Genomic DNA, 23,191 nt, shown 5'->3' with positions numbered 1-23,191 from the left:
AGATTGGAGACTGGGGGACTGATTGAGGAAAGCCTCTCTCTGAGGGAGGGATGTTTAAGCTGAAAGGAAGGATCCAGCCTTGTGAGAATACAGGGGAAGGGAACTGCAAGCAGAGGGAACAGCTGATGCAAAGGTCCTGAGGTAGCAACAATTAGGTAGGCAAGAGAGAAAGGCAAAGGAAGAAAGAAGGCACATCATACAAGGCCTCTGTGGGTCAGACCTTTGTGAACCAGTACAAGGAGTTTGGGTTTTATTCTAAATACGATGGAAAGCCACTGAAAGGTTTTAGGTTAAAGAGTAGCCTGACCTGACTTACGTTTCAAACTCCGTCGAAGTGTTAAAAGAACTTAATCAGAACATCTGGGGAAATGTGAACTTTGGCTGTTTGATGATTTTGAGAAATTAAAAAATTATTAATAGGATAATGCCATTGTGGTTATTTCTTCTTTTTTTTTGCGGTACGCAGGCCTCTCACCATTGCAGCCTCTCGCACTGCGAAGCACAGGCTCCGGACGCGCAGGCTCAGCGGCCATGGCCCACGGGCCCAGCCGCTCCGCGGCATGTGGGATCTTCCCGGACCGGGGCACGAGCCCGTGTCCCCTGCATCGGCAGGCAGACTCTCAACCACTGCGCCACCAGGGAAGCCCGTGGCTATTTCTTTAAATAGCTCTACTGAGAGAGAATTCACACACCACACAATTTACTCATGTAAAGTGTACAATTCAGTGGTTTTTGGAATATTCACAGAGTTGTGCAACTATCACATGGTTATGGTGTTTTTCTTAAAAGGAGACCTTATACAAATGTACTTAAATATTTATAGCCAAAATAAGATGACATCGGGGGAGTGGCCATTACTGACAATTCCTGAAAGAGGGTGAGGAGTACATCAATTATACTATTCTATTTAGTAAGCTTTGATAATTTTAGTAATAAAAAGTAAAAAAAAAAAAAAGATCACTGCAGCTACTGTATGGAAAAACCCTGTAAATGTGGGCAAGAGAAAAGAAGGGATACAAGTTACAAAGCAATAGCAAAGGACCAGGTGAAAGATACTGGTGATATACAAACAGCTCACGCAGCTCAATATCAAAAAACAAACAACCCAATCAAAAAATGGGAAGAAGACCTAAACAGACATTTCTCCAAAGAAGACATACAGATGGCTAAGAGGCACATGAAAAGATGCTCAACATCACTAATTACTAGAGAAATACAAATCAAAACTACAGTGAGGTATTATCTCACACCAGTCAGAGTAGCCATAACCAAATAATCTACAAACAATAAATGCTGGAGAGGGTGTGGAGAAAAGGAAACCCTCCTACACTGTTGGTGGGAATGTAAATTGGTAGAGCCACTATGGAGAACAGTATGGAGGTTCCTTAAAAAACTAAAAAGAGGGCTTCCCTGGTGGCGCAGTGGTTGAGAGTCCACCTGCCGATGCAGGGGGCATGGGTTCATGCCCCGGTCCGGGAAGATCCCACATGCCGTGGAGCGGCTGGGCCCGTGAGCCATGGCTGCTGAGCCTGCGTGTCCAGAGCCTGTGCTCTGCAACGGAAGAGGCCACAACAGTGAGAGGCCCACGTACCACACACACACACAAAAAAAAACCAACTAAAAAGACTACCATAATTGTTTTTTAAAAAAACTAAAAGAGCTACCATATGATCCAGCAATCCCACTCGGGCATATATCCAGAGAAAACCATAATTCGAAAGGATACATGTACCACAATGTTCACTGCAGCACTATTTATAATAGCCAAGATGTGGAAGCAACCTAAATGTCCACCGACAGAGGAATGGGAAAAGAAGATGTGGTACGTATATACAATGGAATATTACTCAGCCATAAAAAAGAATGAAATAATGCCATCTGCAGTGACATGGATGGACCTAGAGATTGTCATCCTGAGTGAAGTAAGTCCAAGAAAGACAAATATCATATGATATTGCTTATATGTGGAATCTAAAAAAATAATGCAAATGAACTTATTTAGAAAACAGAAATAGAGTCACAGATGTAGAAAACAAACTTATGGTTACCAAGAAGGAAAGGGAGGGGGTGTATAAATTGGGAGATTGGGATTAATATACACACAGTTCTATATAAAATATAGAAAACTAATAAGGACCTACTGTATAGCACAGGGAACTCTACTCGATACTCTCTAATGACCTATATGGGGAAAGAATCTACAAGAGTGGATATATGTACAACTGATTCACTTTGCTGTACACCTGAAACTAAAACATTGTAAATCAACTATACTCCAATAAAAATTAATTTAAAAAAACAAGAAAGATACTGGTGGCTTGAACTAGAGAGTTAGCAGTAAAATGGAGACACTAGTAACTATGCGGCTTTGAGATTGACTTTAGAGGTACATTTATCAGACTGCTACAGGTAAAACTTGAACTGGTCATATATTACTCTTTCAGTGGGGAAAAAACTTTTTAAAATGTTAACTGAGCAACTGATAATCACTTTAGGTTTTCTAGCTAGCCAACAGGAGGATGTCTTATGAAAAGGTCTGCCAACTTGTTATTTCTACTCTATCTGCAGGGCACTTTTAGGCAGAAAGGAGAAAGACAACGTGATTTCTTTCACAGAATTCTGTCCTAACACCAAAAATAAATTCTGAACTCCTGCCAACTAGCTGAAGTCCTACACAGAGCCCTCGCTGCTGGATTCAATGCCCACAGTGCCTGGCACACAGTGAGAATTTAATAAAGTGCTTTTAGAACTGAATGAAATAGCCTCCTTACCAGGATAGGCAACATAACCAGTTGTTTCAAAATCGCACTACATCTCTTATCAACCACAACAAAATCAAGTAAAAAACGGGAAGGATCCTATATTTAAATTTTTGCCTGATACAGATTTGTCCCTTAATGGGAAAACGAAATATAAATGTCAACACTCCTCAAATAATTTACATAGAACACAATCTCAATTAGATGTCAACAGCATTTTTACTAAGAACTTAAGAAAATTATTTTAAATAATAATTATTTTAAATGCCATTTGGAAAAACAAATAGTCAAGGAAAATACTCAAAAAAGAATAGTAAGGGGAAACATCATTAGCTATTAAAGGCTTACAAAAACAACCATTAAAAGTGCACCGCTTCTTTTTATGGCTGAGTAATATTCCATTGTATATATGTGCCACATCTTATTTATCCATTCATCTGCTGATGGACACTTAGCTAGTGGGAAGCAGCCGCATAGCACAGGGAGATCAGCTCGGTGCTTTGTGACCACCTAGAGGGGTGGGATAGGGAAGGTGGGAGGGAAGGAGACGCAAGAGGGAAGAGATATGGGAACATATGTATATGTATAACTGATTCACTTTGTTATAAAGCAGAAACTAACACACCATTGTAAAGCAAATATACTCCAATAAAGATGTTAAAAAAAAAAAGTGCACTGCTGGTGAAGGGACAGCTGAGGCAATAAAAGAGCACAGAAAACACACAAAAAAAGTAAATTCTTCCAGAGTATGAGAAAGGCATAACAAAACAAAGGAAAAGGAAAGGCTGCTTGATAAAGGGTGCAAGGATAAGTGATTAGCAATTTGAGAGCTTCCCGTCCTAATGTACACTCTCATGTCACCTTTCCTGCTCAAAACCCTCGACACCGACCAACAGGGCTGGGCCTCTGGCTGCCTTATGACGTTACCTGTGTCCCTGAGAAGCCCGCTCTAGGCAACCCAGCAGCTTCCTTCTTCAAATATGCCAAGTGCCCTCCTACCCCAGAGCCTTTACACTTGCTTGCCCTTTGCTTTCACTGGATCTTCTGCCAGAATCCTTCACCACAGCTCACTTCCTTCCTCATGTGGCTCTTTGCTCACAGTCACTTCAGAGCGGGCTTCCCTTCCCTCCCACCCTTTCCAAAACAAAAGCCTCCCTCCCCACTGAATCGCCCTCTATCCCCTTTAGCCTATTTTATTTTTCCTCACCTCACTGTCCAACACTGTATGTGTATTTATGCTTTGTCTATCTCCTCCCACCAGAACACAAGTATGGGGACAGTCGGATTTTGTTCGCTGTTGGGTCGCCAGTACCTGCGACAGTTCCTGGCACACAGCAGAGGCTCAGTATTTGCTGAATGAATGTGATACAGACACACCAGGAGAAAACAGAATCGAGTATTTACCAAAGCTCTACCTAAGCTTAGAAGTGTTAGAAGAAATCAAAGAGCATCAACAAGTTTGACTAAAAATTTAAAACAGGGCTTCCCTGGTGGTGCAGTGGTTAAGAATCCGCCTGCCAATGCAGGGGACACGGGTTCGATCCCTGGTCTGGGAAGATCCCACATGCCAGAGAGCAACTAGGCCCAGGCGCCACAACTACTGAGCCCGCGAGCCACAACTATTGAAGCTCATGCACCTAGAGCCCGTGCTCTACAACGAGAAGCCACTGCAATGAGAAGCCCGTGCACCACAATGAAGAGCAGCCCCTGCTTGCCACAACTAGAGGAAGCCCATGCGCAGCAAGGAAGACCCAACGCAGCCAAAATTAAATAAATTTATATATAAAAAATTTAAAACATCCTTGTTTAAAAAGACTAGGAAAATTCAGTCATAAAAAGTATAGAAATTATTATTGTCCTTATCACTGAAGGTCTGTGGGTGTGGAGCGGATTATATTACATCCACATGAAATACTATGCAGAAGGTGAGCCATGAAGACTATGCTTCCCGTAATGACATGGAAAACTGTTGCCATTTAATAAAGAGCAGGATTTTAATATGTCAACTCTATTTACAAGCCATAAACTAAAAGGAATGGTAGATACTTTCTTAGGTGCTTGCCGGCCCATACTCCTTCACCATTCTCTGAGCATCCTCTGCCCTTTTCACACCCTCCAGGGGAAGGCCCTAGCAGCCATGTTTGTACGGCACACGGATCTTTACTGAGGCATGCAGGATCTTCCATTGTGATGCATGGGCTTCTCTCTAGTTGTGGCATGCAGGTTTTCTCTTCTCTAGTTGTGGTGCACAGGCTCCAGGGTACGTGGGCTCTGTAGCTGTGGCACGTGGGTTCCAGGGCGCGTGGGCTCTGTAGTTTGCAGCACGCGGGCTCTCTAGTTGAGGCGCGTGAGCTCAGTAGTGGCACGTGGGCTTAGTTGCCCCGCAACGCGTGGGATCTTAGTTCCCTGACCAGAGATCAAACCCGAGTCCCCTCCATTGTAAGGCGGATTCTTTACCGCTGGACCACCAAGGAAGTCCCTGCTCACACTCTTGAGTTGGTATCTATTATTTAAAACTTAAAAAAAATCTAGTCCACAACAGAACAACAACTAAAACAACTAAAAACTAAATCTTCGGATGTTTGGGTATAGGTGATAGTACTTTTTTGGTGCCTTCATTTTCCTCACTTTGGCCATAAAAAAAAAAAAAAGCATTTGTTTTGCAATTTTAAAAAATGCTCTAAAATAGGTATGAAAATAGATTCAAAGGGTATATAATATGCCAAAGTACCAGAGATTGTATTGGAGAAATTTATGCTTTTTTCTGTATTTTTAAAACTTACTAAAATGCAGGTACTATTACTCTTATGATTTAAAAAATTACACTTTTTCAGAAAGCACCATCTTGACTTTTATCAAGAACACTATAACATCTTAAACAGGAATGTTGAACCTTCCAGATATCTGTACCCACCTTCCATTACTTTTAGACGTTTACCCCTCAATGTTAAATCATTCTGTAAATTGCTACTAACTTTCAAAGGTAATCATGATTCTCTTTTACTATTTTAAATACAGCTGAAATAAACATCATAGTACATACTCCTTATGTTTATGTAAATGCATATTTTTCATGTAAAGGAATTTTAACTTAGGTTTTATACCTCCATGTAGAGCCTTTAGTCATGTGTTTTTTGCCATCTGTATATCTTTGAAGAAGTGCCTGAACCTTTTTAGAATTGGGTTGTTTATCTTCCTATTAGAGTTATAAGGGTTCTGTATATATCCTAGATACAGGTGCACTCTTGTACATGTTTTGCCAATATTTCCTCCCATAAAATAGCTTGCATTTTCATAACAGTGCTTATTGAACAGAAAAACTTCCTAATTTTGACAAACTCCAATTTATCAATATTTTATCACTCATCCTTTGTGTCACATTTAAGAAATCTTTGCAAAACCCAAGGTAACTAAGATTTTCTCCTGTATTTTCTTCTAGAGTTTTATGGTTTTAACTCTTATGTTCATTTCTGTGACTCATCTAGATCTAATTATTACACAAGTTCCTTGTTTTGAATATAGCAATCCAACTTTTTCAGTGTCATCTGTTGACAATTTTATCCTTTCCTGATTGCCTTTGACACCTTTGACAAAAATCAATTGTGTGTAAATACATTTATATATTTCTGGACTCTCTCCTGTTCCATAGACCTATATATCTACCCTTACCACAGTGACTAGGCTAAGGAATACCTAGATAGTAAATAACAGTAACATTTCTGAGTGTGTTGGTGAGGGTGTTTCTGGGTGAGATTAGCATTTGAATCAGTACACTGAGTAAAGATCTGAACTCACCAATGTGGGCAGCATCATCCAATCCACTGAGGGCCTGAATAGAACAAAAAGGCAGAGAAAGGACAAATTCTCTCTCTTCTTGAGCTGGGAAATCCATCTCTTTCTGCCCTCGGAACATTGGATCTCCTGGTTCTCTGGCCTCTGGCTGTCCCCCTCCCCAGGGCTCAGGCCTTTGGATTCAGTCTGAATTATACCATTGGATATAATTTCTCTCTCTCTCTCTCTCTCTCTCTCTCTCTCTCTCTCTATATATATATATATATATATATATATATATATAAAATTGGTTCTGTTTCTCTAGAGAACCCTTTTCCAAAGTTGTTTTGGGTATACTAGGTCTTTTCCATTTCCAAATAAAATTTGTAATCAATTTGTCATTTTCTACAAAAAGCCCTGCTGGAACTTTGACTGGGATTGCACTGAATTGCTACATCTACTTGGAGAAAACTGACGACAATGTCAAGTCTTCTGATCCCTGAAAATAGTACCCTTCCCCATATTGATATTCTTAAATTTCTGTCACCAATGTTCAATGTGTACAAGTCTTACACAGCTTTTATCAAGTTTATTCCCAAGCATTTCATGAAATTTTAATGCCATTATAAATAATATGCTTTTTCATTTTCTACTTCTGATTAGTATACAGAAATATAACTGATTTTTGTATGTTGAACTAGCTCACTAATTAGTTCTACCAGGTTGTTGTAAATTTCTTAGAATTTTTTTACCTGGATGATCAGAAGAATAAGAATTCTTTTTCAGTCTGAATGTCTTCTATTTCTTTTTCTTGCTTTATTGCACTGGCTAGGTCTTCCAATACAATGTTAACAGGTGTGGAGAAAGGGAGGTAAATCAGGTCCCTGTAACTCTATTATGGCCAAAAGCAGAAGCCTCTCCTGATGTTTGAAGTTTGTATTGCACGTATAGGTCTTTAAACTACCTGGAATTTAGTATCCACTATGAAATGGGTATCTAAAATTACCTGTTACTATATGGACAGCTAATTACTAGATTCTTTCCTCATCCACCTATCATGCCACTTTTGTCATCTACTAAGTTCCCATGTGTACATGTTTTAATTTCTAAGCTGTTCACCTACCCTGAACCAATACCAATTCAAGATCTTGCTAAGTGATTTTATACATTCCATGACTTTAAATAACTCTACAGTATATACTAATGATTCCCAAATTTGTATCTCCACCCAGACCTCTCCCCTAAACTCAAACTTCTACTTCCAACTCTATCATTTAGATTGTATAGTATAGTATTTCAAATTCTTAATGTCTTAAAAACCAAGCCCCTAATTCTCAGCAACTGCTAACCTGCCCCTCCTGCAGTCTTCTCCTTCTCATGAATTGGAAATTCCATTCTTTCAGGTCCTCAGTTCAAACGCTGGAAAGTCATCCTTGACTCCTTTCTTTCATATCTCACATCCAAGCCATCAGAAAATCCTAACCACTCTACCTTCAAAATATGTAAAACAAAAAATCCAACCACTTAACTACCACTTTTATTGCCACTATCCTGATCCAAGCCTATATTACCTCTCACCCCGATTATCCCAACAGCCTCTCAACAGCTATCCCCCCTGCCCACCTAGGGTCTAGTCTCCTCACGGCAACCAGAGGGATCATTTTTCATAACACAGGTCAGATCGCATCACTGCTCCATTCTAAACCCTCCTGCATCTTCCCGTCTCTCAGAGTAAAAGCCAAAATTCTTACAATAACCTGAAAGGCCTTTCATGATCCAGTTCCCACTGCCTCTCTAACCCCCTCCTCCGACCACTCTCCTTCTCTCACTCTGCTCTGGACATCCTGGCCTCCTTGCTTTTCCTGACACATCACGCACACTCTCACCTGTTTCCTCTGCCTAGAACCAAGCTCGTCTCCCAGATATTGACATGGCTTGCCCCCTCACTTCAAGTTTTAATTGCCATCCTAACAGAGAAGCTTCTCCTGCCACCCCATACAAAGAAGGAGCCCTCTATACATGCAACACACTCTGGATCCCATTTCCCTGCTTTTTCCCCCCTCAGAGCACTTATCACATCTGACATATTAAATACCTGCTTTTCTATTTGCATTTTATTGGCCTTACCTTATTAGGATATAGGCTCCATGAAAGCAGGAACTTGTCTGGGTTTTTTTTCTTCACTGTTCTAGGTCCCTAGTCCCTGGAGTAGTATCTGGCACATAAGCACTCAAATATTTGTTGAAGAAACGAATACTTTACTTACCAGAGATTCATAATTGGTCCTTTTATCCAGAAAGGGCAAGCCCTCACGGCTTCTCTCCCCCTTTAAAATTCTCTGCCCTCGACTTTTCTGTATAAATTTAGAATCAGCTAGTCAAGTTCTATGAAAACCTTTTGAGGATTCTGGCTGGGACTGCTTCAAATTATAAATTAATTTGAGGAGAACTGTTAGCTTTTCAATGTTGAGGTCTTTCTCCACCAAAAACATGGAGGGTTCTCCATTTTTTAGGTCTTCTTTTACATCCTTCAGCTGTGTTTTATAATTGCCTCCATTAAAAAAACTAAAACTCATTTCTCAAATATGTTCCTACTTTTTTTGCTATTCCCCAAAACATTACCTTTTTAAAAATTACATTTCTGTCACAATGAAATCAAGCTCTTTTTCTACTGCCTTGGTCCTCCGCAACTTCAAACATACTTAAATTCCCCGTGCCTAAAAAATCTTCCACTTGGCCATGGAGCTATCCTCTGTTCTTACATATTGCAAAGAAGGAGGTAAGTAATGCTGCCTCAGCCTCCTCATTTCCTACTCAGTCATTACCCCTAACCTAGCCTTCACTCAACTACCCAGTGAAAACTGCTCTTTCAGAAAGGACCACTGGGCACTGTGTCACTGAATTCCACAGCCTTTTCTCAGTGTTTATCTTCTTCAGTCTAGGATGCTCGCAACACCAATAACATCCTACCCCTTCAGCTCTGCATTTACTCTCTTCCTTTGGCTTCCATGGAACTGGCATTTCCCTCATGTCTCCTGAGTGCTTCCCCTTCTGCATCCTCCAATTTCTCTTCTAACTTATTCCTGGAAGAACCTATGTCTACCTCAGGGATACAGGAAAAGCCTCTCTGGGGAAGCCGAGTTTGAGCTAATTCTTAAGGTGAGACTAGAGTTTACCACATGGACAAGAAGGAAAAGGGTATTCCTGGCAGAGAGAGCATAAGCAGAGTGAGGACAGCACGGTTAACTACAGAGCCTCAAACAGCTCAGTACGTCTAGAGCTGCAATGTCCAATATGGTGGACATTAACCACATGTGGCCATTCAGTACTTGAAATGCATCTAGTTCAAGCTGAGATGTGCTGTGAAGTGTAAAACACACACCAGATTTCAAAGACTTGGTACCAAAAAAGGAATGTATAACGTCATTGATAATTTTTTTTTCACCAGTTACATGTTGACATGGTATTTTGGATATACTGCTTTAAATAAAATACAATATGAAAATTAATTTCCTGTTTCTTTTTACTTTTAATATGTGGGTCTCATTGTATTTCTACAGAACAGTGCCAGTCTAGGGCGTAAGGGCCAAGTCAAAAGAAGAGAGGAAGAAGCGTGAGATTCTATAGTAAATTTTCTTTCTCCTTTCTATACCCATTGATGTTACTAAAGTTCAGGTCCTAATTACCTCTCACCTAAGACCATTTCAATGGCCCTACTGATCCCTCCCTACAGTCTTGGGCCTGTCACAACCCATCCTAGATATTGTAACCATATTAATCTTTTTAAAGCACCTCATCCCTCCACTCCTCAGAGTCTCCTTGACCTTGAAATTAAGGGGCAAAACAGTCTGGCATTTTGAGGCTCGCCACGACAGAAGCTAATCTGCAGTTACAGGATTCCCCAGTATTGTTCCCCTTCATACCCTTGGATGTGTCAAACTGGAGATGTCACCTCAACCTGACTTACATTTTTCACTTTACTACCTTTGCTCATAATCTTCCCTCTGCCTACAACACCCTTTCCCAAAATTCAGCTTACCAATATCTTACTAGATAATAATAGTATTGTTTTATTTAAAAGGAAAAAAAATATTGGGGGGCCTTTTGTTAGAGATACAAACTGAAGTATTTAGAGATGAATTATTTTTTTAATCTTACTAGGACTCCAGGGTCTGTATAAACGATGTATTCCCTCAGGAAGCTATTTCTAATCACCCCAAACCTTCAACAAACATGCAACTTGTAGAAGGCATCAAATGCTACACATTACTCTAGGTGCTGGGTAAACTAGACAGTAAAATGTTAGCCCACCCCTTAGGCGCTCAGTCTCACGGGAGACAGCTACATAAGTCAACAACTGCCACGGAGAACAACTGAAGCTATGAAGAGGTCAACACAGGGTCCTATGGGACCACAGACAAGTCCTAATCCAGGCCGATGGTCGGCAGAGGGAAGCATCCTAAAAAGGGATGCAGAAAAGCCCTGATGAGCTGTTCCTCCACTGATTACCCAATTCACCTTTTACAGCTCCTCTTATGGTCATCCAGTTCTGTCTTTGATGCTTCGTGCATGTACAGTCTATCCTCATTATTTGTGAATTCCACATCTGCAAACTCGCCAATTGTTAAAATGTACTTTAATCTCAAAGTCAATACTCGTCGCCATTTTTTGGTCATTCACAGACACAACCAGATCGGTGAAAAACTTGAGTCTTCTGATGCACACATTCCCTGAAGTGGAAAAGCTGGTGCTCTGCCTTCTTGTCTCAGCTCTCGTACTGCGAACAAGCGTCCTCGTCACAGTCTACCTAGTGCCACATTTTTCGCGTTTTGTTTCTGGTGATTTCACTGTTGAAACTGGCCCCCAAGCACAGGGCTGAAGTGCTGTCTAGTGCTCCTGAGTGCAAGAAGCCTGTGATGTGCCTTCTGAACAGAGTATGTGTTACACGAGCTTAGTCCAGGCATGAGTCATAGTGCTCTTGGCAGTGCGCTCAGTGTTAATAAGTCAATAACATACACTGAATAAGGTGTTTTTGAACAGAAGCACGCATAAAACAAGGCTACGTGTTGATCAGTGGATGAAAATGCTGTGACCAGAGGCTCACAGGAACTTAACTCTGTATTTCCCTTATAAGCAATGGTTCAGTATCCACTAATTCAGAGGTCACAGCAATGTTACAGAACATAACTACCACAAATAACAGGAGTCAACTGTACTTTCTTTCCCTTGAGGGTGGAAATCAGATCTTAGGCATCATTAGTGCCTCATATGAAATAGGCATTATTAAACATTTAGGTCTTAACTGAGAAGTAAATTAATAAATGTCTTCTTTCATGTAAATGCCTTGACTTCAAAATTAAACAGGGACCACACAGTTTAACAAAGGCTGGGCGCTAAAACAAAACACTTCATTTCTTTACAGCTTCCAAATGACCAACAGTGGCTTTCACCAACATGCTTACCATTTTTGTTCTTCAGATTAGGGTCCGCTCCACTTTTTAGAAGCTTTAAGGCACATTGTTTATGAGCCCGATAGGCGGCACAATGCAAGGGTGTATTTCCTAACTGATCCGAACAGTTAACAGCAGGAGGATTCGGCCTGTTGAGCTGACAATTGAAGAAATACAATGCAGATTACATACCAAAGACAGACTTTCCTCCATGAAACCCATGATGGTACAGTATAACTGAAAATTCAGGCGGACCCTCACGCCCCAGAGCCTGATGAGCAGTGGGGCTCCTCAGCATCTCAGCTGTCAGTGGCTTCCTGCTCACAAAATCAGCCAACCCACGTCACTCCCCATGCTGTCCTCAAGCTGCCACGGAATCTCAGGCCCCACGCTCCTCTGACAACACACACCACACACTATACCAGGGCCACCCCACTCACCCCTGGACACTGGGATCCCACTAAGATTCTTTCGCCCCTACCAGTCTTGCAATTCACACTTGTGACAGCAAAATTACAAATTGGTCTCCCACAGTCATTGAGAAGCATTAAAACCATAAATGTGGGCTTCCCAGGTGGCACAGTGGTTGAGAGTCCGCCTGCTGATGCAGGGGACACGGGTTCATGCCCCAGTCCGGGAGGATCCCACGTGCCACGGAGCAGCTGGGTCCGTGAGCCACGGCCGCCGAGCCTGCGCGCCCAGAGCCTGTGGTCCGCAACGGGAGAGGACACAACAGTGAGAGGCCCGCATATTGCAAAAAAAAAAAAACCATAAATGTTAAACATGTAAATGTTAAAGGTCTACTGAATTTGTTGTTCCCAGCTGACTCCTTTAAAAAGTTCTTTTTAAAGGAGTCTCCATTTCACAAAGTTTAAAATATGTTTTAGGCACTATACTTGGAAACCAGAGAGGCCTTTTCAAACGAGCTGAAGTAACTTTAAGGCAAATGGCCGTGCTTCAGTCTTGAATTTAGACCACATTCAAGAGTTTTGTGTTTAATGAGACTATTTTCAGGAAATGGAAACTGGAAAGTAGGTCTCCTAAGAAGAAAAAGAAATGGGTAAGTTTTCAGTCTGTTCTAACATGATATAAATATTTCAAAAATATTGTCCCTTGTTTGTATGTTATTTTCTAGAACTATAGCATACCTTTCAGAAATAATTGCTCATCAAAATTAGAGAAAATATTCCTTTATAGGATCTTATATATTATATGCCAATTTTATTTTATTTTATTTTTTTGCGATACGCGGGCCTCTCACTGCTGTGGCCTCTCCCGTTGCGGAGCACAGGCTCCGGACGCGCAGGCTCAGCGGCCATGGCTCACGGGCCCAGCCGCTCCGCGGCATGTGGGACCCCCCCCCCGGACCGGGGCACGAACCCGTGTCCCCTGCATCGGCAGGCAGACTCTCCACCACTGTGCCACCAGGGAAGCCCTATGCCAATTTTAAATTGGATTAATCATGAAGAAAAAAAACTATCCTTATATTAAATGTTTACCATGAAAAACTAAATTCTTAACCATTAGGTTTTCAAGTAGAAGTGGAGTAGTAAATCAGAAATTCAGAGAAAAACGTAATCATTTAAAATATATCCTGCTTAAACTATTACCATGCTGTGTTTTCAGATATTTAAAGACTTCTGTTCTATTATTATGATCTCGAGTATTCTAGTCCCACAATTTGACTACGTTATGAACTCAACGTTAAGTAAAAAACTGCCTCAGCTTTTCTAAGCAAATTGTCTGAATTAGGCACAAGAATAATTTGTGAAAATTCATGTTTAAGTAGCAGTTACCCTTTTGTTTGTTTGTTTTTTTGTCTTTGCAGTACGCGGGCCCCTCACTGCTGTGGCCTCTCCCGTTGCGGAGCGCAGGCTCAGCGGCCATGGCTCACGGGCCCAGCCGCTCCGCGGCATGTGGGATCTTCCCGGACCGGGGCACGAACCCATGTCCCCTGCATCAGCAGGCGGACTCTCAACCACTGCGCCACCAGGGAAGCCCAGCAGTTACCCTTTTTTATATATCTTGAAGGTATTCGCTTATCTGTTTCTAACTGGGGCGGTCGCTTAATGTTTTCAATAATCTTTTACCTGGAGAGTGAAATACCTATATTTCCAGGGAAAAACTGTAGTCCTTTGATTATGTGAAATGCTGATTTAAATGGGCCTCCTGCAGTAAAACTTGTAAATAAGGAACTATCCCAAATTCAGTAGCTATTTACTGTTCCATCTTTTTTTTCTTAGTATCTTAATAAACTTCACACCTTTCTGGAAGAAAAAAAAAATTCCCTGCAGAGTAAAGAATACATTTGTTTTTGTTTTTACCAGAGCTGTGAGTTCCGCTGTTCTGCCTTCTCTTGCTGCTGCTAAAAGTAATTCTTCAAGCTTTCTTTGTTGAGTCCTTTCTACAGCTGCGAAAGGAAAAGTACATATTATTCTACTTCTAGTCTGGATCCTATTAGCAAATTTATCACAAAGATGTATAGAGAATAAAGTAATCATGGTAAGAAAAGTCACAGTGTTTTGAACTGTAATTCAAATGCTGTTAGACTTTACTGTTATTCTCACTGCCTTTATTTCAGACTACAGAGTTCAACTTCCCTCAGGTTCAGATGAATTGTTTTCAATTCAGAGGTCCTTAAGTACATTACTCACGACAACACCCAACACAAGTAATTATGAATTACTTTTGCATGCTGAAATACTATTACATATGTGCCTTGGAAAGGTAGATAAGTGGGGAGAGGTGCTCATACCTTCCAGAACCTTAGAATGCAAAAATAGTAAGAAATAGCATTGGTAGGAAGACATACACACCATATAAATATATTTAGGTTCATATATACTTACATACTTCTACATAAGAATATTTTATTTCTTTAACAAACACTCTAGCACTTACTATGTGCCAAATACCTTTCAAAACACTTAAACAATATTAACGCATTAAATCCTCGTAACTACTCTTTGAAGCGTTACTATTTTCACAATTTTATAGATGAAGAAACTGAGGCAGCAAGAGGTTAAGGAACTTAACCTAAGCCACACAGCCGGGATGTGGAGGAGCTAGGACTTGACCTTCGGCAGGTGGGTTCCAGAGTTCATGCTTTTACCATGACTCTGTGCTGCTCGTACTTGCAGGGAATGAGAGCAGTCTGATTTAAGGGACGAGAGTATGTAATAAGGTCTCATTTCTGCTATGTTTGAGTTCTGTTTTGGCTTACAAAAAAGAAACAATTTCATAGGAAGGCTTAATAATAATCCCCCTTAAAATATGTGTACAGTGTCCTGTGCAAAGGCTGCAAGGGAGGAACTATAAAAGGTTTCCTAGGTCTCCCCGAGAAATAATGAACATTTATTAATAGTTAGTAATGACTATGCGCTAACAGTTGTTTGAGACACTACGCATGCCCTTGCATTTCAACTACAGGAAACACATAGCCTGAATACAGGAATAGCTGGAACCAGTTTAACTTTGTCTTAAGAACGGACTAACATTACTAATATACCATCATCTTCTTTTCTCACATTTTTATTTCCACACCCACTCCCTCCCTCTCCACTTTGGAGGAAGGCTGCCACGCCTCCACACATGCTCCCAACACTGCTTGCTTTTGCTGGGATTCATGCTCTTCAGTCTTTCCTCTAAGGCCACTGGACTGTGAGCTTTGGAGAACAGTCACGTCCCCACCCTTCCCTACACACCTGTACTACTGCATGCATTACCTGGAGCTGTAATTTATCCCTGCAGTCATTCTCGAAGTCAGGTGCCTGTTCTTACTCTTCTGTGTATCCTAGACATTTATGACAATATCTGGCACAATGCATATCTAGCCAATAAATATTCACTGAATAATCAAACAATGTTTAATAATGTTTGTTCTAGACTTTAAGGAAGGGTGGTAAATGTTTCTCTCTAGATTGTCTAGGCTCATCAATGAAGGAAAACTGGATTTGGAGTTGAAAACCCTGCTTGTGTTCCTGTCCTGTGTTCCTTCTGGACACTGAAAGAAGACTGCTGATCCAGCCTATAAAAACAAATATTCCAATTTGCGGACTCAAGGCTTCTAGAGTACCCATAATGTTCTGTTCCTTGACATGGGTGCTGTTTACATGGATGTGTTTCCCTTGTGAAAACCGCAAGCTGTGCATTAATAATGTGTACTTTTAGCCATATATTTTATACCTTAATAAATGTTTTTTAAAGCAAATACTCCATCCCCAAAATAATTTGTCTTACAAATTTTATTTTCATTTTTTTAAATATTTATTTATCTATTTATTTATTTATTTTGGCTGCATCCATCTATCTATCTATCTATCTATTTATTTTGGCTGCCCTGGGTCTTAGTTGCGGCACTCAGGATCTTCGTTGAGGCATGCGAACTCTTCGTTGCAGCACACATGTGGGATCTAGTTCCCTGACGTGGGATCAAATCTGGGCCCCCTGCATTGAGAGTGCAGAGTTTTACCCACTGGACCACCAGGGAAGTCCCTGTCCTATAAATTTTAAATTTGATATGACTATAAACTAACTCTTTGTCTTTCTTTTCAATCAGAATCCAGAGTTAGTAGGGATCACAGAGATCATGAAGCCTAACTCCATCCTGATAAGACACTTACATACATGCCCAGCGTAGGTTAAATAGCAGTACACTTCAAATGCAGGCGAGAACCTACCAAATGTACTTCATTAACAACAGAAAATCACCCTTTTGCAATCTCTATAGTAAAGAGTGAGATTCAGGCAAGAATTATCAACGAATGCTAAAAATCACTGATTTAAAGTGATTTTATCCTGATTTCAGGATATTTACATGGTCTCAGTTTTTCTCCCCAAGGATTATTTATTAATTACAAAAGGGGGAAGGTAGCTTAACAGTGGACCACGTAGTGATCAGAGATAATTTCACCAGTAATGGAACAGAATGACAACATGTACCTCCTAATATGCACTGGTATAAAGCATAAAACCTTATCCTATGCCAAATACAACCTATGGCAAAATGAATATCCTGAATCTAATTATATGAGACAAGAAAAGCCCAAACTGAGGGGCATTCTACAGCAGTGATCTTATGGTAGTGATGTTAAATCTCATGAAACTGATCACTATATTGTGATTATATAAGGAAATATCCTTGTTCTTAGGAGATACATACTGAAGTACTTAGGGCTAAAGTATCATTATGTCTGCAAATTATTCCCTAATAGCACCACAAAAAAAATTAAAAGTAAATAAATAACATTAAATAATATATAAAAAGGTAAACCAGATGTGGCAAAATGTTAATGACTGGTGACTAAGTGCAGATATACAAGTGTTTGTTGTACAATTCTTGAAACTTTCCCATAGGTTGGATATTTCTCAAAATAAAAAAAAGTCAAACGATATGTAGAAGAAGGTACACTAGTTCTCTCTAGTGCCTGACAAGTAGAAATCTACCCTCTTCCAAACACTTCTAATCATGGGAAACTCACTACACCTTTCAAGGCAACCCAAGCCATTATTATAATACACTGGACCCAAAGATAAACTCCCTGGCATGCCATCAAGTGGATCGTCAACTGGCCCTGGTCGGCCTCAAATAAGAATACCCCTCTTCCAATATAACAGTTCTTAAGATACTCAAACATGATTCTGTTGTGTCTACTGATATCTGTCTTTCTGGGGTGAAACATTTCCTGTCTCTACATGCATTACCCTACAATTGGGTTTCTGGTCTACCTGTGGTCTTGGTGGGTTGCGGATGTACTCCCTGCAGTCTGATCCATTTAATGCACAATCCACAAATGATATCACACCTGGCTAAGGTGATCTCATCAGAGCAAAATCTCTATTTCTACTTCTATTACCCCAGCTAGGACCATACTGTAGCTGATAAATCATAAGTGCCCATCAAGTCAACTAAGCCCTTGTCCTTAGCACAGTTGGGTTTTGGCGGCTGTGAGAGTGGGTACTTAGAGCACGTCTTTACAGCTAGCCCCATTAAATGTCAACTTGTCAGGTGAACCCAACATCCCAGTCTGTCAGGAGAACGTCAGTTCTGGGTTCTCATCTTATTACAAATAAAATAATAGAACAGGATCAAAGACAGTACCTAATCCTCCCAATTAGATCATAATTTATTAAAGGGCAGGGATGACATATAATATGATCAATCTCCTCAAAATCACATAATACTGAGCCTTACAGAAGATATTATGTGTTGATTTGTTTATTGAAAATGAGAGGGTTCATTTTAAATGCAAGAGCAAGTAGAGACGTTGATCTAAAGATGTCTGACAAGCAGACAGTATCTTGTAACTAAAGAAACAAGGGAGATTTTAGGTTTCAAAGTCAACTGGAAAGTAATAAAAAGCAAGACCTTGCTTCGTACAGAGATAAAAATACTAATAACAAATAAATCAACACCCTTGAAGTACAAAATTATCTTGCCCTTCTCTGAATTGCAAAGGAAAGAAACAAAGGATGTGTGTGAAACTGCAACTCTAATTCAATACCTTTATTCATAAAGTAGTAATTAAGAAATCTTCTCTTCTCAGGGACATCCCTGATGGTCCAGTGGTTAAGCATCTGCCTTCCAATGCAGGGGACACAGGTTCAATCCCTGGTCGGGGAACTAAGATCCCACATGCTGCGGGGCAACTAAGCCCACGCGCTCTAGAGCCCACATGCCACAACTAGAGAGAAGCCCATGTGCCGCAACGAAGACCCAACGCAGCCAAAAAACTTAATTAATTAAAAAAAATGTAATCTTCTCTTCTCTACTATAGAAATACTACCAAAAAAATAATTACAGCCAAAATCCTGGATATTTGGGGGATAATCCTAACAAATGAACGCTTCCCAATGTAAGCATCAAAGTATTTTTGTTTTAAACTATTTTTAGAGAAATCCCTAATATGTCTTCTTAAACGTAACTGAATCTTTGAAGTTCATCTAACAATGAAGCTGATCCATGAAGAATTTACTGTTGGCTGCTGTACTACAATGAAGCCCTCAGGGTAATGGAGCCGGCCAGAGCTATCTTCCCCAATATCAAATGACTCCCAGTAGCTACACCTCTTATAGTTTCCCTGTCCTGCGCTCTGTATTCCTTCATTATCATGCTTCTGCAGCCTTTCAGCCGTACTCCCTCATGTCTCTAATTTCTACTTTTAATTTTGTTGGAGATTTGATTTTTAAAACTCGCCATAATCTTATATAAAGAATTTAAAAGCTCTGCGGAAACTCTCATATAGTTTTATGTCTAATCAGTGACTTGCAAATTACATTATCTTTAGACCACAGGCTTGGTGTCATCTATTTTGGCACCTCAGAAGCCATTTCTACTTCTATTCTGGACCGTGTCTATAATGAAAATAAATGCTGTTTAGATTAAGATCCATAATATTTACCTTCAAGCATGTTTCTGATTTCTTTGTCATGAGTGACTTCCTTTGCTGTCTGTCCATTCCCATTAACAACAGTAGTATGAGCATTATATTCTAAAAGAAGCATTACCAACTCCTAAAAAAGCAGAGAAATTACACACTTTATTATGTTATAGCCCTTTTTCAAATTACTAATTACTACTGAGTTTCTTCTACAATAGAAAGAATGACTAGGTAGGAATCTTTATATCACTTCAGTTCTGTCTGCATTATTGTGGTTCCTTAGTATTCACTTACATTGACTACTACAATTCAACTAATTGTAGTAATGACTGATGGACTGCCTAAACAGTTGCCAATCCACAATTAAACAGACAACCTCTGTGATTGATTTTTAAAGTAAAGTACCCGGTTATTTTACCAAGTTGATTCATGTGGTCAAAACTAAATATGAGTTAACAAAGCCATTATTTAAATTAGTAATTTAACTTAGATAATTAGAGCAGATAATACATTCATTTATTATTCCTCCAAGAAATGTTGAAAAAAAATAATTTCCTCTACAGACTTAGATTTTTTAAAAATTAATTATGATGTTTATAATAAATAGGACATTGTTTTCTGAAGTGATATAGACTGACAGGATACAACACTATCAAAGGGATGCTTTATAATGAATCAAATGATCTCCTGAAGTCAATATTCAACAACGGAGCATAAGCTACATCATTCATATTTACTCTAAGTGGCTAACAGCTCTTTTAGGAATTTTTATAGTAAAAAATGTTTAAATACATATCTAAACACAGACAGGAAGAAAACAAAATACTCATTGTCCTAGTCACTCCATGACCACTACAAACATTTTGGAGGGTTTCTTTCTGATCATTTTTCCCTTGCATAAGTTTGAGATTTTTTTAACATAATTTTATTTATGACATAATTGCTTAAGTTATACTCCTTTTGCCTAATACATCAGTTTCCAGGATGTTATAGTGTCTATAAACATACTTTTCACTGAATATTATTCTATAAAATGTACTACCACATTTTACAAATAGAAACTGCTAAGAAGTCTAATATTGTAATAACTTCTTATAAAATATCTTAGCATTTCCTATCATTTTAAAGGTAACATTTTGGAAGAAGTGTTTTCATAGTTTATGTAAACAGTTCATATTAGTAAAGAAAGTAGAAAAACCCACAGAATGACAGAAAGTATTTATAAATCATATATCTGATAAGGCAATTGTATCCAGAATATATAAAGAACTTTTACAGTTCAACAAAAAGACAACCCAATTGAAAAAATGGTCAAAGATAAAGAAGTGTAATCAGAAAAGGAAATTAAGAAAAACAATTCCATTAACAATGGCAACAAAAAGAATAAAATGCTTAAGAATAAACTTAACCATAGAGGTGAAAGACTTATACACTAAAACTATGAAATACAGCTCAAAGAAATTAAAGAAGATATAAATAAGTGGGAAGACATCTAGTGATCATGAATGGGAAGACTTAATATTGTTGGGATGTGAACACTACCCAAAGCAATCTACAGATTCAATGCAATCCCTAACAAATCCCAATGATGTTTTTTCCAGAAACAGAAAATCCTATCATAAAATTCACAATGAATCTCTAGAGATCCCAAATAGACAAAACAGTAATGAAAAAGAAGAACAAAGTTGGAGATCTCACACTTCCAGATTTCAAAACTTACCTCAAAGATAAAGTAATCGAAACAGTGCAATAATGACATAAAGATAGACAGAGACCAATGGAATAGAAAAGAGAGCCCAGAAATAAACTCTCACATATTTGTTCAAATGATTTTCAACAAGAGTGCCAAGATCATTTGAAGGGGAAAGGACAGTCTCTTCAACAAATGGTGCTGGGAAAACTGGACATTCACATGCAAACAAATAAAGTTGGACCTGTATACTTTACACCACATACCAAAATTAACTCTATTAGGATGAAAGACCTAATAGAAAACCTAAAACAAAAATCTTAGAAGAAAACGTAAGAGAAAAGCTTCATAGCAGTCATTTCTTGGAATATGACACCAAAAGCATAGGTTAAAAAAAAAGACAGAAATTGGACTACATCAAAATTAAAAACTCTGTACAACAAAGCACTATCAAGAGAGTGAAAAGGCAATCCAGAGTGGGAAAAAATATTTGCAAATCGGGTATCTGATCTAGGATTTATATCCAGAATATGTAAATAACTCCCAAAACTCAAAAACACCATCACCACCAAACTATCCGATTTTAAAAATGGGCAAAGAATCTGAAAAGGCTACATACTGTATGTATGTGACATACATATGGAACTATGTGACATTCTGGAAAAGGCAAAACTATGGAGAAAGTCGAAAGATCAGTAGTTGCCAGGGATTTGTGTGGGAGGAAGGATGAACAGGTGGAGCACAAAGGATTTTTAGGGCAGTGAAAATACTCTATACGATATTATAATGATAGACACATATCATTAAACATTTTGTCTAAACCCAAAGAACATACAACAACAAGAGTGAATGCTAAAGTAAACCATGGACTTTGGGTGCTTATGATGTGTCAATGTAGGTTCATCACTTGTTTTAACAAAAAAACAAAAACGAACCACTCTGGTGGAGCATGTTGATAATGGGAGAGACCATGCATGTGTGGAGGAGGGCATACGCGGGAAATCTGTATCTTCCCCTCAATCTTGCTGTGAACCTGAAACTACTCTACAAATTTGTCTTTCAAATACAAAAAATTTAAGTAAATGGGCAAAGGATTCAATAGACATTTTTCCAAAGAAAAATGGCCAATAAGCATATGAACAGATGTTCAACATCACTAATCATTACGGAAATGCCAATCAAAACCAAATGAGATACCATTTCACAACCCTCAGGATGCCTAAAATGAAGAAGACTGACAATAACAAGTGTGATGAGGATGTGGAGAAACTGAAACCTTCATGCAATGCTCGTGGGAATGTAAAACGGTGCAGGTGCTTTGGTAATCAGTTTGGCAGCTCTGCAAAATACTAAACAGAGCAATGCCAAGTGGTGCAGCAATTCCACTCCTAGGTACATACCAAAGAGAAATGAAAACATATGTCCACGACAAAAATCTTGCACATGAGTGTTCAAAGCAGCATTATTCATAATATCCCCAAAGTGAAAACAACCTAAATGTCCATCAACTGATAGTTGGATAAATAAAATGTGGTATGTCCATACAATGGAATATTATTGGGCAATAAAAAAGAATGAAGTACTGATATATATTATAATCATGGATGAGCCTTGAAAACATTATGTTAAGTAAAAGAAGCCAGTCACAGAAAACCATGTATTATATGCTTCCATTTATATGAAATGTCTAGAATAGGTAAATCTATACAGACAGTAGATTAGTGGTTGCCAGGGCCTGGGGGGAAGGGGTAATAGGGAATGACAGCTCATGAGTACAAGATTTCTTTCTGGGATGATCCAAATGTTCTAAAATTATGTTGATGGTTGCACAAGTCAACATACCTGAACTACTGAATTGTACATGGGTGACTTGTATAGTATGTAAACTAGATCTCAATAAAGTGCCTATAAAAAGACTAGAGATATTCAAGTTTGGCACTACATGGCACATTCGAGTTAAGGAATGTTATTTCTCAACCTACCTCATCTAGTTGTTTTATACCATCTTTGCAACTGTACAGTGTTCTAGTAATTAATTGTCCTGATTTGAGTTTCAGGAAGGTATAAGAATTAATGTGGAACCTGACTGACATAAATCCTCAAAGGGCTGGACTACAGAAAATGGGCAGAGAGAATGGTATGC

The 23,191-nt window shown here is 39.2% G+C and overlaps 1 protein-coding gene across 1 annotated transcript in view; it reads right to left on the bottom strand.

Moving 5' to 3' along the window:
• The window catches only part of OSBPL1A (oxysterol binding protein like 1A), a 196,690-nt gene that overhangs the window by 151,185 nt on the left and 22,314 nt on the right, over positions 1-23,191 (bottom strand). The window contains exons 4-6 of the mRNA XM_065889460.1: positions 19,380-19,491; positions 14,304-14,389; positions 11,992-12,136 (exon numbers count right to left, since the gene is read on the bottom strand). Of these exons, the coding sequence (XP_065745532.1) occupies positions 11,992-12,136; positions 14,304-14,389; positions 19,380-19,491 (343 nt within the window). The remainder of the gene's footprint in view (positions 1-11,991; positions 12,137-14,303; positions 14,390-19,379; positions 19,492-23,191) is intronic.

Source organism: Phocoena phocoena, chromosome 13, assembly GCF_963924675.1.
Source record: "Phocoena phocoena chromosome 13, mPhoPho1.1, whole genome shotgun sequence".
NCBI lineage: Eukaryota > Metazoa > Chordata > Mammalia > Artiodactyla > Phocoenidae > Phocoena > Phocoena phocoena.
The sequence above is the reverse complement of the archived record's forward strand: the minus strand, read 5'-3'. Positions and strand labels throughout refer to the sequence as shown.